The sequence below is a fragment of the Nerophis lumbriciformis genome, linkage group LG27, assembly GCF_033978685.3.
Source record: "Nerophis lumbriciformis linkage group LG27, RoL_Nlum_v2.1, whole genome shotgun sequence".
NCBI lineage: Eukaryota > Metazoa > Chordata > Actinopteri > Syngnathiformes > Syngnathidae > Nerophis > Nerophis lumbriciformis.
The window spans coordinates 17820473-17839607 of NC_084574.2; the positions used below are offsets into that span (position 1 = coordinate 17820473).

The following is a 19135-nucleotide window of genomic DNA, read 5'->3' on the forward strand; positions in this document are numbered from 1 at the left end:
ACTGTGATCGGGCTTTAAATAGGTGGCTGACCTGTTCAGATGAGTGTAACTGCTACTGGTCAAATAATGTGAAATAGCATTTAATTTTACATGTATGCAATGCCATTTAAATGTAATTATAGATAATAATAATAATAATAATAATAATAATAATAATAATAATAATAATAATAATAAATACTGTGTAGTGTTGTAAATAGTCAACGGGAAGAATTTTAGTAAGATATAAGCCATGAGCACTACACAGCCAGAAAAAAACCTAGGCAGGACAAGTAAAAATATTGGGGTAAGTAGATTTGAGAAGTCGGGCAAGTAGAAAAAAACTTTAACATTGAACCCTGCATGTGTTGAGCTGCTGCCGCTTAAGGTTAGACGGCACTGTACATAGAGCGCTTCTGCTCGTTAGTAATAAATTCTAATGTTGGATGTTCACTCCTTCACACAGATGAGTATAGAAAAATATTTTCAACGGCCAAAAAGGGCTCGACTTGGAGAGGAGGTAGGCCTACAGTCCGGACCACAGGTGCGACCTGTTCAGCAGCAGCAGGAGGAGGAGTAGGAGGAGGTTGACTGACTGTGGCAGGACACCTCTGCCTCCGTTTCACTTCATGTTGCTGGTAAATAATATGGTTGTAGTAGTAGGCTAAAGTTAAATTATTTAGTATTCACTAATTAAAGGGGCAGAGCTTTAAGAGACATTTTAGCTTTTATATTTTATAAGATATATTTTTTGTAAGACCCACAATTAATAAATATATTTCAGTGAATCACTAATTGTTCAAATCTGTATATAAATATGTACATAAAATGTTGTAATTATATTCCAACTCCGCGTTCTTCTTGGTCATCGCCGCTGCCGCCGCCACCCCCCGACCACACCACCACAAATAGATGCCTGTCCTGTGGGAAACACTGTATCCTTTTTATCCTTTATTACAGTTTACTGCTGCTGAGTGTTGTTGCATAACCTCCTTATATGGACAATGAATTCAATAAAAGAAGGAGCTGGAATGAGCTGCGGTAATCTCTTTAACATGTTTCAGCATTATTGACGCATTCCACGTGTGCAAGTGGAAGCAGTCCATCCATCCATTTACTACCGCTTGTCCCGTTCGGGGTCGCGCGGGGGTGCTGGAGCCTATTTCAGCTGCATTTGGACGGAAGGCGGGGTACACCCTGGACAAGTCGCCACCTCATCGCAGGGCCAACATAGATAGACAGACAACAATTCACACTCACATTCACACACTAGGGCCAATTTTAGTGTTGCCTATCAACCTATCCCCAGGTGCATGTCTTTGGAGGTGGGAGGAAGCCGGAGTACCCGCAGGAAAACCACGCAGTCACGGGGAGAACATGCAAACTCCACACAGAAAGAACCCGAGCGCAGGATCGAACCCAGGACCTTCGTATTGTGAGGCAGACACACTAACCCGTCTGCTGCCGTGGAAGCAGTCATAACTCTCAATTTAGGATAAAAAAATGTACAGCTTTTCCGGTGTCTGGTCTCAGGTCAGCACATCAGCAACAAAGCATGGAAAGCTTGTGTTGTCAAATTTGGGGATGAAGTCGTCGGAAAGGCGCCGTTGGTATTGCTGACTGGTTGCTATAGTGACAGGTGACTCAGCAGTGAGTACTCACTGAGTGGGGAAGTGTTGAAACCGGCCACTGAACTCGCCATGAAGAAGTCAGCGATCTGTCTGAGGGCCAACAGACCAGTCGGGTTGTTCCCTTTGCGCTGCTGCTCTTGGATCAGACTCTCCAACTCCTCCTTGAAGGCCTAGAGTTGAATCAGAGGGTGACATCAGATGATGGGTTGAGGCAATGTGCACATAGCCGAGAAGTTGGGGACATATCGTGGCACATTTGTAGCGTGAAAAGAGAAAAAAACATGGCATGACAAATCAGATTAGAGCACAGGGAAAAAGACAGTGGAATGATGACTGTGGGAACATTGAATGAGACAGGAAGACCTGCAGCACTTAATCACAGATTAGTCATAGGTGCCCATCACAATCAGCAGGAAGGCGTGTTTAAAAAAGAAGATTGGCTGCCTAGTCTAGTATGCCGTGAGATACAGTCTGGTGTGCCGTTGGAGATTATGTAATTTCCCCTATTTGGGTTAAAAATATTTTTTGAAAACCAGTATTAATAATCTGCAAATGTGCCGTTGTTGAGTGTTGGTGTTGTCTAGAGCAGTGTTTTTCAACCTTTTTTGAGCAAAGGCACATTTTTTGCGTTGAAAAAATGCGGAGGCACACCACCAGCAGAAATCATTAAAAAACGAAACTCAGTTGACAGTATACAGTCGTTGTCGCAATTGTTGGATATGACTTTAAACCATAACCAAGCATGCATCACTATAGCTCTTGTCTCAAAGTAGGTGTACTGTCACCACCTGTCACATCACGCCCTGACTTATTTGGAGTTTATTGCTCTTTTCCTGTATGTAGTGTTTTAGTTCTTGTCTTGCGCTCCTATTTTGGTGGCTTTTTCTCTTTTTTTGGTATTTTCCTGTAGCAGTTTCATGTCTTCCTTTGAGCGATATTTCCCGCATCTACTTTGTTTGTATCCTTCTTCGTGGGGACATTGTCGATGGTCATGTCATGTTTGGATGTACATTGTGGACGCCATCTTTACTCCACAGTCAGTCTTTGCTGTCGTCCAGCATTCTGTTTTTGTTTACTTTGTAGCCAGTTCAGTTTTAGTTTCGTTCTGAATAGCCTTCCCTAAGCTTCAATGCCTTTTCTTAGGGGCACTCACCTTTTGTTTATTTTTCGTTTAAGCATTAAATACCTTTTTACCTGCACACTGCCTCCCGCTGTTTCCGACATCTACAAAGCAATTAGCTACTGGCTGCCACCTACTGATATGGAAAAGTATTACACGGTTACTCTGCCGAGCTCTAGACAGCACCGACACTCAACAACAACACATCATTTGCAGACTATAATTACTGGTTTGCAAAAAATATTTTTTACCCCAAATAGGTGACATTAGATCATCTCCCACGGCACACCAGACTGTATCTCACGGCACACTAGTGTGCCGCGGCACAGTGGTTGAAAAACACTGGTCTAGAGCTCGGCAGAGTAACCATGTTGTATCAGTAGGTGGCAGCAAGTAGCTAATTGCTTTGTAGATGTCGGGAACATGGTTTGTCGTGATCACAATATGCAGATGACAGCGTGCAGGTAAAAAGGTATCTAATGCTTAAACCAAAAATAAACAGAAGGCGAGTGCCACTAAGAAAAGGTATTGAAGCTTAGGGAAGGCTATGGAGAACAAAACTACAACTGAACTGGTTGCAAAGTAAACAAAAACAGGATGCTGGACGACAGCAAAGACTTACAGCGTGTGGAGCAGAGACAGCGTCCACAAAGTACATCCGAACATGACACGACAATCAACAATGTCCCCGCAAAAGAAGGATAGCGACAACTTAAATAGCCTTGATTGCTAAAACAAAGCAGGTGCGGGGAATAGCGCTCAAGGAAGACATGAAACTTCTACAGGAAAATACCACCAAAACGGGAAAAACCCACCAAAATAGGAGCGCAAGACAAGAACTAAAACACTACATAGAGGAAGACAGCAAACATGTGACAGGTTGTGACAGTACACCTACTTTGAGACAAGAGCTGAAGTGATGCATGGTTGGTTATGGTTTGAATCCGTATGCAACACTTGCGAGAACAACTTTTTACTGTCAATATCAGCTGCTGAGTTTCATTTTTTAATTGTTTTCTGCTGGTGGTGTGACTCCACATTTTCTCATTGAAAAAAATGGGCTTTGGCTCAAAAAAGGTTGAAAAACATTGGCCTCGTCATGACCGAAAGGACAAGATCACGGGTACAAGCGGGCGAAATGAGTTTCCTCTGCCGGGTGGCAGGGCTCTCCCTTAGAGATAGGGTGAGAAGCTCTGTCATCCGGGAGGAGCTCAAAGTAAAGCCGCTGCTCCTCCACATCGAGAGGAGCCAGATGAGGTGGTTCGGGCATCTGGTCAGGATGGCACCCGAACGCCTCCCTAGGGAGGTGTTTCGGGCACGTCCGACCGGTAGGAGGCCACGGGGAAGACCCAGGACACGTTGGGAAGACTATGTCTCCCGGCTGGCCTGGGAACGCCTCTGGATACCACGGGAGGAGCTGGACGAAGTGGCTGGGGAGAGGGAAGTCTGGGCTTCCCTGCTTAGGCTGCTGGCCCCGCGACCCGACCTCGGATAAGCGGAAGAAGATGGATGGATGGATGGATGGCCTCGTCAACTAACCTATGCATGATAGGCCGAACTGTGTGTGTCTGGCTAATATTTATGCCAAGACCACAGTCATCTCTTAAACTTGTAGACATGTCTTGAGAAACCAAAAAGCTTGCAAGAGACTTAATGTTTTATAAGCAAATTCCCAAATGGCTACATTGTGGGTGGCGTGGCTCCAATGGTAAAGCGACCGGCCAGAAACTTGAGGGTTCCTGGTTTGTTTTTTAGCAAGCTTATAAATCTGTGCTCAAAAGTACAAGCCTGTTTTCCATAAAACATTGTGGTTTAATAGAACATGTGAATAAAAACATATACGCTGAGGTTGCGATTAATTTGTAGTTCAGTAAATGTGTTGCATAATTCCCAAGTAAAGATTTTGTCTAGTCACAGGTATCGTTTATTAGAATTTTTGCAAAGTCACTGCATTCCCTAAGAGCCGTGTCTGCAGACAGGAACACTGCTGACACTTTTGTCTCTGCGAGTGGTATGCCAATAGACCCCACCAATGAAAGGATGTTTTGTCAAAACTGGAGAAACCCCCTGTGTCACACAAGCAAGTGTCCTGGTGCACTGCTGGTTCTGAACCCTGGCCAAACATTCTTCGGTCCCAAGTGGCAATGTTGCTGTGGCGACCAACTCGGAGCGGATATTTGACTGCGACAGTCCGGTCGGCCTGTTCTTTTTAACAGACTGGTTTGCCATCACATTAGGTGTCCTGAAAACACAAAGCCGAAGTACGACTGCAGAGATTGCAACAAATGCAATCAGTTGAAGAAAACCTGAGACGGTTTTCCCTTTTTCTGTCTTACAAATGTTGTTACAATGTTGTTAAACAATGACAAAGCGTCAAATCATAAAGTTCATGGATTTGGGCGTGAGATTAAATGCAGATATGGTAGGATGAAGTATTATTTCCATCTATTTGTGGCGTGTGCACAATAATACCGACATGCGGTGAAATAAACACAGCTAAATACCTTTTTTTGATGTGGCATTGTGTGCCACACAAAGTCCACTTAATCTTGAAAACGATTAATCTATACACTGTTAATAACATTTATTTTTAATGTGCCTTGAAAAATAAACAGCTGTGATGTTTGTCTTCTAGATATATATTTAAACTAGGGCTGCAACTAACAACTAATTTAATAATCGATTAATCTGTCGATTATTACTTCGATTAATCGATTAATAATCGGATAAAAGAGACAAACTACATTTCTATCCTTTCCAGTATTTTATTGAAAAAAAAACACAGCATACTGGCACCATAATTATTTTGATTATTGTTTCTCAGCTGTTTGTAAATGTTGCAGTTTATAAATAAAGGTTTATAAAAAAATAAAAAGTAGCCTCTGCGCATGCGTATAGCATAGATCCAACGAATCGATGACTAAATTAATCGCCAACTATTTTTATAATCGATTTTAATCGATTAGTTGTTGCAGCCCTAATTTAAACTGCACATTTTCAAAAGATAAATTCTGATCACTTTGGAGAGGGTGTGGCTCGGAGGGTTTCATTGCAAACTAAAGGAAATGACTTTTTGACAGTGCGGCCTTGCGACATGGCGTCAATGGTTGCGCATCTTGAAAGAGGTCAATATGTATAGAATACAGCATGTATTACAAAACCCAAAACCAGTGAAGTTGGCACGTTGTGTAAATTGTAAATAGTGAAGTGAAGTGAAGTGAATTATATTTATATAGCGCTTTTTCTCTAGTGACTCAAAGCGCTTTACTTGGTGAAAGCAAATATCTAATTTTACATTTAAACCAGTGTGGGTGGCACTGGGAGCAGGTGGGTAAAGTGTCTTGCCCAAGGACACAACGGCAGTGACTCGGATGGCGGAAGCGGGGATCGAACCTGGAACCCTCAAGTTGCTGGCACGGCCACTCTACCAACCGAGCTATACCGGTTGGTATATATAAAAACAGAACACAATGATTTGCAAATCCTTTTCAACTTATATTCAATTGAATAGACTGCAAAGACAAGATACTTGACGTTCGAACTGGAAAACATTATTTTTTGCAAATATTAGCTCATTTAGAATTTGATGCCTGCAACATGTTTCAAAAAAGCTGGCACAAATGGCAAAAAAGACTGAGAAAGCTGAGGAATGCTCATCAAACACTTATTTGGAACATCCCACAGGTGAATTAATGCCATTAAACCATTAATGCTGAAAAGTATATACAGGTTTTGGAGCAACATATGTTGCCAACCAAGCAACGACTATTCCATGGACGCCCCTGCTTATTTAAGCAAGACAATGCCAACCCACGTGTTACAACAGCATGGCTTCATAGTAAAAGAGTGCGGGTACTAGAATGGCCTGCCTGTAGTCCAGACCCAGTCCCATTGAAAATGTGTGGCGCAATATGAAGCCTAAAATATCACAATGGAGAACCCAGACTGTTGAACAACTTATGCTGTACATCAAGCAAGAATGAGAAAGAATTCCACCTGCAAAGCTTCAAAAATTGGTCTCCTCAGTTCCCAAACGTTTACTGAGTGTTGTTAAAAGGAAAGGCCATGTAACACAGTGGTAAAAATGCCTCTGTGCCAACTTGTTTGCAATGTGTTGCTGCCATTAAATTCTAAGTTAATGATTATTTGCAAAAAAAAAATGTGTTTCTCAGTTCGAACATTAAATATCTTGTCTTTGCAGTCTATTCAATTGAATAGAAGTTGAAAAGGATTAGCAAATCATTGTATTCTGTTTTTATTTACGAATTACACAACGTGCCAACTTCACTGGTTTTGGGTTTTGTACATTTGGTAGTTACCCTTTGGCGGGCCAAATGAAATGACACGACAGGCCAAATTTTGGGCATCCCCCGGTTTAGGAAAATTCAGAAAAATGAGCAAAATGAGTCCGCGCCCACGCAAAGGGTGTATTTTACGTGCAATGATTTTGGCACCGTTCTGATGCCCTAGAAATATGTTCAATTGATATAAGTGCACCTTATTCCTGTGACTACCATGTTGACATAAGTTGCAGGCAACAAATCACACTGGACTCAAAGCGGCTTGAAGCCTTTCAAAAGGCACATAAACACAAACACACTCATATGCCAGGAAGACACGCACACACACACAAAAACACACGCACATACACGAGCAGGCATCTGCTCAACAGTTGTGCGTGTGTTGCATTCTCAAGAAGATTATGACAACAAGGATTTGACTCCATCATGCAAACAAATTAATCCCATGGCTGAAAGTGGAGCTATCATTAATATTTGGGCAAATCGCCCTACATCTGCAGCAGCAAAAACAACACCAAGCAAGTATGTTATTATTTGAAGCTGAGGTTTGCAATAAGTGAAAAGATGTGAACACATATTAGATTGTGCTTGTTGCCACATCAAACTCATCATACTGGAGGATGGACGACTTTTCCAAGAAGCTTGCTGATGCCCGGAACAGCTCGTAATGTCAGCACGATGCTACTCTACAAGCCAATAGTGTGACAATGTTGTCAGGAGCGTCTGCCTTCAGGGCTGACATTGCTATCGATTCCAACAATTTACTCTCCCTGTGCGCATCGTTCCTGTTCTGTATAAACTGTCACGCAAGCAACAACACAATTATTATAAAACATTATATATATATATATATATATATAATTTTATTTGGTACATGGTGAAATGATAAGTGTGACCAGTAGATGGCAGTCAAACATAAGAGATAGGTGTAGACTGCAATATGACTCAAGAAAACAACACCAACATTGTATATGTTTCATTGAAAGTATAGAACATTACACACGGCGCTCAAAAAAATCTATCAACATGTTTTAGTACGGGTTCTAGGATTACCGCCACGACAGGCACCAACTACCTTGCGGCCACAGCTCCAATCGGCCGCCTCGACAATAGAGGTACGGAACATTGTCCACTCGGACTCAATGTCCAGCACCTCCCTCGTGACATGTTCAAAGTTCTTCCGGAGGTGGGAATTGAAACTCTCTCTGACAGGAGACTCTGCCAGGCGTTCCCAGCAAACCCTCACAATGCGTTTGGGCCTGCCAGGTCTGTCCGGCATCCTCCCCCACCATCGCAGCCAACTCACCACCAGGTGTTGATCGGTAGAAAGCTCCGCCCCTCTCTTCACCCGAGTGTCCAAAACATGAGGCCGCAAATCCGATGACACAACTACAAAGTCGATCATGGAACTGCGGCCTAGGGTGTCCTGGTGCCAAGTGCACATATGGACACCCTTATGTTTGAACATGGTGTTTGTTATCGACAATCTGTTCCGGAAGAACTTTGAACATGTCACGAGGGAGGTGCTGGACATTGAGTCCGAGTGGACAATGTTCCGTACCTCTATTGTCGAGGCGGCCGATTGGAGCTGTGGCCGCAAGGTAGTTGGTGCCTGTCGTGGCGGTAATCCTAGAACCCGTTGGTGGACGCCGGCGTTGAGGGATGCCGTCAGGCTGAAGAAGGAGTCCTATCGGGTTCTTTTGGCTCATGGGACTCCTGAGGCAGCAGACAGGTACCGACAGGCCAAGCGGTGTGCGGCTTCAGCGGTCGCGGAGGCAAAAACTCGGACATGGGAGGAGTTCGGGGAGGCCATGGAAAAAGACTTCCGGACGGCTTCGAAGCAATTCTGGACCACCATCCGCCGCCTCAGGAAGGGGAAGCAGTGCAGTGTCAACACCGTGTATGGTGGGGATGGTGCTCTGCTGACCTCGACTGCGGATGTTGTGGATCGGTGGAGGGAATACTTCGAAGACCTCCTCAATCCTACCAGCACGTCTTCCTATAAGGAAGCAGGGCCTGGGGAATCTGTGGTGGGCTCTCCTATTTCTGGGGCTGAGGTTGCCGAGGTAGTTAAAAAGCTCCTCGGTGGCAAGGCCCCGGGGGTGGATGAGATCCGCCCGGAGTTCCTTAAGGCTCTGGATGTTGTGGGGCTGTCTTGATTGACAAGACTCTGCAACATCGCGTGGACATCGGGGGCGGTACCTCTGGATTGGCAGACCAGGGTGGTGGTTCCTCTCTTTAAGAAGGGGAACCGGAGGGTGTGTTCCAACTATCATGGGATCACACTCCTCAGCCTTCCCGGTAAGGTCTATTCAGGTGCACTGGAGAGGAGGCTACGCCGGATAGTCGAACCTCGGATTCAGGAGGAACAGTGTGGTTTTCGTCCTGGTCGTGGAACTGTGGACCAGCTCTATACTCTCGGCAGGGTCCTTGAGGGTGCATGGGAGTTTGCCCAACCAGTCTACATGTGCTTTGTGGACTTGGAGAAGGCATTCGACCGTGTACCCCGGGAAGTCCTGTGGGGAGTGCTCAGAGAGTATGGGGTAACGGACTGTCTTATTGTGGCAGTTCGCTCCCTGTATAATCAGTGTCAGAGCTTGGTCCGCAGTGCCCTTTGTCACCGATTCTGTTCATAACCTTTATGGACAGAATTTCTAGGCGCAGTCAGGGCGTTGAGGGGATCTGGTTTGGTGGCTGCAGGATTAGGTCACTGCTATTTGCAGATGATGTGGTCCTGATGGCTTCCTCCGGCCAAGATCTTCAGCTCTCACTGGATCGGTTCGCAGCCGAGTGTGAAGCGACTGGGATGGGAATCAGCACCTCCAAGTCCGAGTCCATGGTTCTCTCCCGGAAAAGGGTGGAGTGCCATCTCCGGGTTGGGGAGGAGATCTTGCCCCAAGTGGAGGAGTTCAAGTACCTCGGAGTCTTGTTCACGAGTGGGGGAAGAGTGGATCGTGAGATCGACAGGCGGATCGGTGCGGCGTCTTCAGTAATGCGGACGCTGTATCGATCCGTTGTGGTGAAGAAGGAGCTGAGCCGGAAGGCAAAGCTCTCGATTTACCGGTCAATCTACGTTCCCATCCTCACCTATGGTCATGAGCTTTGGGTCATGACCGAAAGGACAAGATCACGGGTACAAGCGGCCGAAATGAGTTTCCTCCGCCGAGTGGCGAGGCTCTCCCTTAGAGATAGGGTGAGAAGATCTGTCATTCGGGGGGAGCTCAAAGTAAAGCCGCTGCTCCTCCACATCGAGAGGAGCCAGATGAGGTGGTTCGGGCATCTGGTCAGGATGCCACCCGAACGCCTCCCTAGGAAGGTGTTTCGGGCACGTCCGACCGGTAGGAGGCCACGGGGAAGACCCAGGACACGCTGGGAAGACTATCTCTCCCGGCTGGCCTGGGAACGCCTCGGGATCCCCCGGGAGGAGCTGGACGAAGTGGCTGGGGAGAGGGAAGTCTGGGCTTCCCTGCTTAAGCTGCTGCCCCCGCGACCCGACCTCGGTTAAGCGGAAGAAGATGGATGGGATGGATGGATGTTTTAGTACGACTTTGGTAAGCTATGAAGCCGCACCGCTTGATGGATTGTACTGTGCTTCAACATACGGGTATTATTATGAAGTGTGTATAAGGTAAGACATATTATCTGGCATTTTGTTTCGCAATATTGTACAAAAGCAACTTTTATTACCTTCTGTTACTTGTTGATCTGTATTTGGGATCTACACAAGTCCTGAAAAATTGTGCGTGTCCGCCTTTGTAGTCCGTGACAATATCGTAGTCGATAAGCTTCTTCTTTTTCTCTATCTTCTTGTTATGTGACATTCATCCTCCGCTGTTGCCATTTCTAATATAAAGTAGTGTAAAGTTCTTACTTATATCTGTCAGTAAACTCGCCATGAAAGCACTAAAACATACCGGTGTAGTGAGTTTACATTATTCACCCAAGGAACTTTAGCTATTAGAGAGTTTCGGTCGGACGGTTTTTCACGGCACACATTTCCGGAGGATGAGGAAATGCTGCGCCGTTATTGATTTAAGTAAAGTCTTCTTCCACTCCTGTCCTTGCACGCTACACCGCTACAACAAAAGTGACAGGGAGAAGACGCTGCCGAAGGTGAGCCACGTAAATAAGACCGCCCACAAAACAGCGCATCCAGAAGCGACTGTCAGATGATCTGTAAAACATAATCTACGCAACATTTTGACCAAAGAACCACCATTACATGTTATGTAGACCACAAGGAAGTGTTTTCAAATTAGAAAAAAAATATAATAATATGACTCCTTTAATGCGCCCTATAATCCGGTGCGCCTTATATATGAAAAAAGATCAAAAATAGATAATTCATCGGCAGTGCGCCTTATAATCCGGTACGCCCTATGGTCCGGAACATACCGTGTGTGTGTGTGTGTATATATATATATATATATATATATATATATATATATGTGTGTATATATATATATATATATATATATATATATATATATATATATATAAGCTGCATATATCATACTTGCCAACCTTGAGACCTCCGATTTCGGGAGGTGGGGGGTGGGGGGTGAGGTGCGTGGCCGGGGTGGGGCGGGGGCGTGGTTGGGGGCGGGGCTAAGAGGGGAGGAGTATATTTACAGCTAGAATTCACCAAGTCAAGTATTTCATATATATATATATATATATATATATATATATATATATATATATATATATATATATATACACATATAAGAAATACTTGACTTTCAGTGAATTCTAGCTATATATATATTTATTTTATTATATATATATATATATATATATATATATACATATATATATATATATATATACACACACACATATATACATATATATAATATATATATATTTTTAAATAAAATAAATACTTGAATTTCAGTGTTCATTTATTTACACATATACACACACATAACTCATCTACTCATTGTTGAGTTAAGGGTTGAATTGTCCATCCTTGTTCTATTCTCTGTCACTATTTTTCTAACCATGCTGAACACCCTTTCGCAGGTACCCAGAAAGGTTTCGAGTACCACCAAAAAAACTGAATCTCTGAAGACAGTATAAAAATCTCTGTTAAAGGTGTACAAATACTGTTTGTATAATAAGCATGTTATTTTTTTTTTTTACAAATGAGGGTTAAGAGTTTAGTACTAAAAAAAAGAAAAAAGAATGTGGCTTAAGTACAGTTTTTTAATTGAGCTGCTGCATTTTTTGGTTGGGTTGTTTATTTATTTTGAGTAACTTCTATACATTTCTAAAAGGGGAATAATGTAATAGAGTGATCTATGTTTGTCTGTTGCCATCTCCTGGTGAATGTTGGCTATAGCGTACTGGGGTTACTTTTTGGTTGGCCAACGATTTACGTGGTGTTGCGCACCTGACGTCACTCAGGTCCGCATGGAGCTGGAGGGGGCGTGGCTTCCAGCTCCGCCTGAATTTCGGGAGATTTTCGGGAGAAAATTTGTCCCGGGAGGTTTTCGGGAGAGGCGCTGAATTTCGTGAGTCTCCCGGAAAATCCGGGAGGGTTGGTAAGTATGATATATATATATATATATATATATATATATATATATATATATATGTCTTAATAAGGTTATCCAAAAAATAGTGCTCGATACCGTAGTAGAGCGCAATATATGTATGTGTGGGAAAAAATCACAAGACTATTTCATCTCTACAGGCCTGTTTCATGAGGGGGGGGGGTACCCTCAATCATCAGGAGATTTTAATGGGAGCATTCGCATACCATGGTTTATATAGGGCACAGAGTGGGTGGGTACAGGCTGGCGTAGGGGCGTGGTGATTGGCTCAAGTGTTACCTAGGAGGTGTTTCCGTCTATGGCGGCATGCTGTTACAATTTCGCTGCGCTTGTTGAGGGATGACAGGTCTGGACGGTAAATAATAAACAGTTTCTCTTTCAAGCATAGGTTGCATCTTTTATTACCACTATTGTAAGGTGTGCTGGATGCAAGAATTTGCCATGTTATTGAATATTCAACATTATTGTCTTTGAGGTCCCAAATGTGTTTGCTGAGTTCTGTGGTATTTCGCAGGTTTTTGTTCCTGAAAGAAGCCTTGTGATTGTTCCATCTGGTTTTGAATTCTCCCTCGGTTAATCCTACATATGTGTCGGATGTGTTAATGTCCTTGCGTATTACCTTAGATTGGTAGACAACTGATGTTTGTAAGCACCCCCCGTTGAGAGGACAATCAGGTTTCTTTCGACAGTTACAGCCTTTGTTGGTTTTGGAGTCGCTCTGTCTGGGGGCCGACGGCTCATTTGCAATTGTTTTGTTGTGGTTTGAGATGATTTGTCGTATATTGACAACACCCTAAGAAAAGTATTCAACAAGAACAACATTAAATTGAGCTACAGCTGCATGAACAATATACGACAAATCATCTCAAACCACAACAAAACAATTGCAAATGAGCCGTCGGCCCCCAGACAGAGCGACTCCAAAACCAACAAAGGCTGTAACTGTCGAAAGAAACCTGATTGCCCTCTCAACGGGGGGTGCTTACAAACATCAGTTGTCTACCAATCTAAGGTAATACGCAAGGACATTAACACATCCGACACATATGTAGGATTAACCGAGGGAGAATTCAAAACCAGATGGAACAATCACAAGGCTTCTTTCAGGAACAAAAACCTGCGAAATACCACAGAACTCAGCAAACACATTTGGGACCTCAAAGACAATAATGTTGAATATTCAATAACATGGCAAATTCTTGCATCCAGCACACCTTACAATAGTGGTAATAAAAGATGCAACCTATGCTTGAAAGAGAAACTGTTTATTATTTACCGTCCAGACCTGTCATCCCTCAACAAGCGCAGCGAAATTGTAACAGCATGCCGCAATAGACGGAAACACCTCCTAGGTAACACTTGAGCCAATCACCACGCCCCTACGCCAGCCTGTACCCACCCACTCTGTGCCCTATATAAACCATGGTATGCGAATGCTCCCATTAAAATCTCCTGATGATTGAGGGTACCCCCCCTCATGAAACAGGCCTGTAGAGATGAAATAGTCTTGTGATTTTTTCCCACACATACATATATATATATATATATATATATATATATATATATATATATATATATATATATATATTTTAGTTGTTGCTGTACGCCAGATCTGGCCCATCGAGCCGTAGTTTGGGGACCCCTGCTCTAAATGGTACTACCCACTAATCACTTGGGCACTGCTGCACTCTGGAAGTCTCACTCAGTTTAGCATCCTACATATGTTGCAAAATGCAACAGCTGTGAGGGGAACACTTTGGTGCTAAAATATATCTCTGGATGAGGTCCAACGCCAAATGTATCAAAGAGGCCACAGGGACTTTAAAAAGCCATAAGACAAAAAAAAACCTAAGCAGCCGTAATGTGCAGCCTCACGCAAAGGGGTTTTTGCCGGAGTTTGCTAAATCACCATCAAGTTCCATCTTATTATGTTTGCTGGCAAGTGGCTGAGGGAGAAGACAATATTCACAGTTCCTTATATGATGAGTGATACAACAATTCTGGCACTAATAAGTCATTTCTGTGGCATGGAGCTGAGTTCAAACCCCAGCCGAGTCATACCAAAGACTATAAAAATGGGACCCATTACCTCCCTGCTTGGCACTCAGCATCAAGGGTTGGAATTGGGGGTTAAATCACCAAAAGTGATTCTTGGGCGCGGCCACTGCTGCTGCTCACTGCTCCTCTCACCTCCCAGGGGGTGGAACAAGAGGATGGGTCAAATGCAGAGGACACATTTTGCCGCACCTAGTGTGTGTGTGTGACAATCATTGGTACTTTAACTTAACTTAACTTGAATATACTGGAACAATGCGGGGGGAGGACAGCAAAGCAGTCAGATGGTGATGTGCAGAGCAGCATTAGAAAAAGGACTTACATTCAATTTCATTGGATCTAATCTCTTGACCTTTTAGACCGTGGTAGCGGTCACAGCAAACATGTTCTCAGATGCCAAAAAAACAGAGAAGCCTTGCAAATCTGCTCTTACAATCTATCAAAACCTTTTCTGAGGGGGAAAAAAAAACAACCAAGTTTCCCCACAAGGAAATATCACACAAATCTTCTTGCTCCATTAGGAAATAAATCAAGTGCATTTGAACAAAGAGCACATTGAAACACAATAAATTAACTCCATAAAGGCTAATCTTACTTAACTCTTGTTTTTTTTCCCTTACACTGGCAATAAGCATCGATTCTAACACAGAAGCTACTTTTCAAATGTTTATTTAACAGACACCATTTTGAAGTGTTTTACTTTCTCTTTCCTCTATTCTTATCATTTCACATTCCACAGTTAAACCCACAATTAAACACGTATTACCTGTAATGCCAGGGTGTTATGTGACATTTAACTAATCTTAAAAGGGGATCTGCACTTTTTAAAAAAATATTTTGCCTATCGTTCACAATCATTATGACAGACATGACGACGGCTGGATTTTTTAATTTTTTTTTGCATTCTAAACATTAAATAAACGTAAATAAAAGTCAAGGAGCCAATGGGAACTCTATTATTCCGCCCATAAATTCCACTAAAGAACCATTCAAAAAGCATCAACAATACTCATTTTACATTTCCTGACTTGAATATTAACCAAGTATGAGTGATAGTGTTATTATATGCGCTAACGCAGACAAGCTATTTAGAGCGGCGACGTAATCACTTCCGTGTGTCCCTATGTTTACATCATCGAGTGGTCTGCTGTTTCCTCGCTTCCCTGCTCCCTGTAAGTTTATTGTAGACCAGGGGTCGGGAACCTTTTTGGCTGAGAGAGCCGTGAAAGCCAAATATTATAAAATGTATTTCCGTGAGAGCCATATAATATTTTTTTAACACTGAATACAACTAAATGCGTGCATTTTTAAGTAAGACCAACATTTTTAGAGTATAATAAGTGTATTCTTCTTTTTAATAACATTGTTATTCTGAAGCTAACCAATAATAAATAAAATAGTTCTTACCATTAATGCGACTTCTTGAAAAGGTGCGGTAGAAAACGGATGGATGGATTAAAATGCATGAGAATGTTTTATATGTTGAACGCTATTTTTAACACTGATTACCAGCGGAATTATTCATTACTTATCGCTGTGTTTTTCAACCACTAGTGTGCCGTGAGACACAGTCTGGTGTGTCGTGGGAGATTATGTATTTTCACCTAATTGGGTTAAAAATATTTTTTGCAAACCAGTAACGATAATTAAAAAATGTGCCATTGTTGAGTGTGCTGTCTAGAGCTCGGCAGAGTAACCGTGTAAAACTCTTCCATATCAGTAGGTGGCAGCAGGTAGCTAATTGCTTTGTAGATGACGGGAACATGGTTTGTCGTGATCACAATATGCGGGAGGCAGCGTGTAGGCAAAAAGGTATCCAACACTTAAAGCAAAAATAAACTAAAGGCGAGTGCTGCTAAGTGCCGCTAAGAAAAGGCATTGAAACTAAAACTGAACTGGCTGCAAAGTAAACAAAAACAGAATGCTGGACGACAGCAAAGACTTACAGCGTGTGGAGCAGACGGCGTCCACAAAGTACATCCGTACATGGCATGACAATCAACAATGTCCCCTCAAAGAAGGAGTGCGTCCGCACAACTTAAATAGTCTTGATTGGGAAAACAAAGCAAGTGCGGAGAATAGCATTCAAGGAAGACATGAAACTGCTATAGGAAAATACCAGCAAAAGAGGAAAAGCCACCAAAATAGGAGCACAAGACACACAGGAAAACACCAAAAAACTCAAAATAAGTCACAGCGTGATGAGGCAGGTGGTGACAGTACACCTACATTGAGACAAGAGCTATAGTGATGCATGCTTGGTTATGGTTTGAATTCATATCCAACAATTGCGAGAACGACTTTTTATTGTCAATATCGGCTACTGAATTTCATTTTTTTATGTTTTCTGCTGGTGGTGTGCCTCAGAATTTGTTCAATGAAAAAAATGTGCCTTGGCTCACAAAAGGTTGAAAAACACTGACTTATCGTGTTAAGCAATGTCAGCTAAGATTTATCTGAGAGCCAGATGCGGTCACCAAAAGAGCCACATCTGGCTCTAGAGCCATAGGTCCCCTACCCCTGTTGTAGACCATAAATGATGCTTTTCACCTGGACATGAGACTCTGAGTAGGTAATCCGACACATTGAGACACTTTGACCAGGAAATGGCGAGAACGACACAAAAAGCGCCTCGTTTCTTCGCAAGGATTAAGAGAAATTCTTCATCTAAATGGGAATATATGGACATCCTAGCAGTCCGCATCCTAATGACAGCAGACCTTATACAGTAAGTGATGTTTTATGATGTTTGTTGGCTCTCATAAAGTCTGCAGTGAGTAGAAATCAGTGATCAAGAAAATTAGAAATTAATGTGCCACATACACTATATTGCCAAAAGTATTTGGCCACCTGCCTTGACTCACATATGAACTTGAAGTGCCATCCCAGTCCTAACCCATAGGGTTCAATATGATGTCGGTCCACCTTTTGCAGCTATTACAGCTTCAACTCTTCTGGGAAGGCTGTCCACAAGGTTGCGGAGTGTGTTTATAGGAATGTTCCACCATTCTTCCAAAAGCCCATTGGTGAGGCGGTATAGCTCGGTTGGTAGAGTGGCCGTGCCAGCAACTTGAGGGTTGCAGGTTCGATCCCCGCTTCCGCCATCCTAGTCACTGCCGTTGTGTCCTTGGGCAAGACACTTTAACCACCTGCTCCCAGTGCCACCCACACTGGTTTAAATGTAACTTAGATATTGGGTTTCACTATGTAAAGCGCTTTGAGTCACTAGTAAAAAGCGCTGTATAAATATAATTCACTTCACTTCACTTCAATGCGCAAACCCTGAAAAACAACCCCACACCATAATTCCTCCGCTGACCCCTCTCTGTCAGTTTATGTGGCCTACCACTTGGTGGCTGAGTTGCTGTTGTTCCCACACTCTTCCATTTTCTTATAATAAAGCCGACAGTTGACTTTGGAATATTTAGGAGCGAGGAAATTTCACGACTGGATTTGTTGCACAGGTGGCATCCTATGACAGTTCCACGCTGGAAATCACTGACAAATGTTTGTAGAAACAGTCTCCATGCCTAAGTGCTTGATTTTATACACCTGTGGCTGGGCCAAGTGATTAGGACACCTGATTCCGATCATTTGCAATATAGTGTATGTTTAAAATGATCAAAATATGTAAATATGAAATGTTATTATAAATGCGTCTGTTACTACTTACATCATGCATATAAAACCCTGACAGAGGTGTTTGGATGTTTTTATAGGGGCTCTATGGGCAGGATTGAACAGCTCCCATAGACTCCATTGTAATCAGACCCTTGATATAATCAGATCAAGGGTCTGTTTGCATCAGTCTCAAAATTAAATGTTTTAAACCAAAAAAATATAACAACACCACCAATGGTAGCTTATGTTACTATTAGTGGTTTAGCTTCTTTTTTTCTTTTTTTTTTTTTTAAATATGGATATTTTCCACAACCACAAATTATGTTGAATGAAAATGGTTTTGTTTTGTTAACTCAAATCTGTTTTGAACACACAGGGAGCGTGTGCACAAACACAAAAGCAGTCCCAGAGAAGGAACTTTTCTCTTTCAAAGGTTTAAAGAAATAATTTGGAAACATTTAAGCAGATTGAAAAGCTTAAATGTCGTTTTTTGCCCAGGTCTGCTTTATTCCATAATGCTGCCTAGAGCAGTGGTCCCCAACCTTTTTTGCACCACAGACCGGTTTAATGTAGGCATCATTTTCAGGGACCGGCTTCCCACTTGTGCCAGATCAATACAGCAAGAATAAGTGCATGAAAAATACAACTCACTATAACGCTGAATTAGTGTTTCTTTGCAATGAGATGCAGTTGGAAATCAGCCTTTGGCTACAATCTGGCACATTTATATTTGATATGTTCATTAGTGTGTATTGTATCATGTAACAAAGTTATAACAAATGGCATCTTACCATGAGGAGTTTTATTGTACATCTATAAACAATCTTATTGGTGTGTCGAGTGCACAGGTGTCAAACTCAAGGCCCGCGG

The 19135-nt window shown here is 42.7% G+C and overlaps 1 protein-coding gene across 3 annotated transcripts in view; it reads right to left on the bottom strand.

Annotated features, from left to right (window-relative positions):
* Positions 1 to 19135, bottom strand: part of add3a (adducin 3 (gamma) a) — a 357656-nt gene that overhangs the window by 84702 nt on the left and 253819 nt on the right. For all 3 annotated transcript variants that reach the window (XM_061922748.2, XM_061922749.2, XM_061922752.2), the window contains one exon: positions 1642 to 1780. In XM_061922748.2, coding sequence (XP_061778732.2) covers positions 1642 to 1780 — 139 coding nt within the window. The remainder of the gene's footprint in view (positions 1 to 1641; positions 1781 to 19135) is intronic.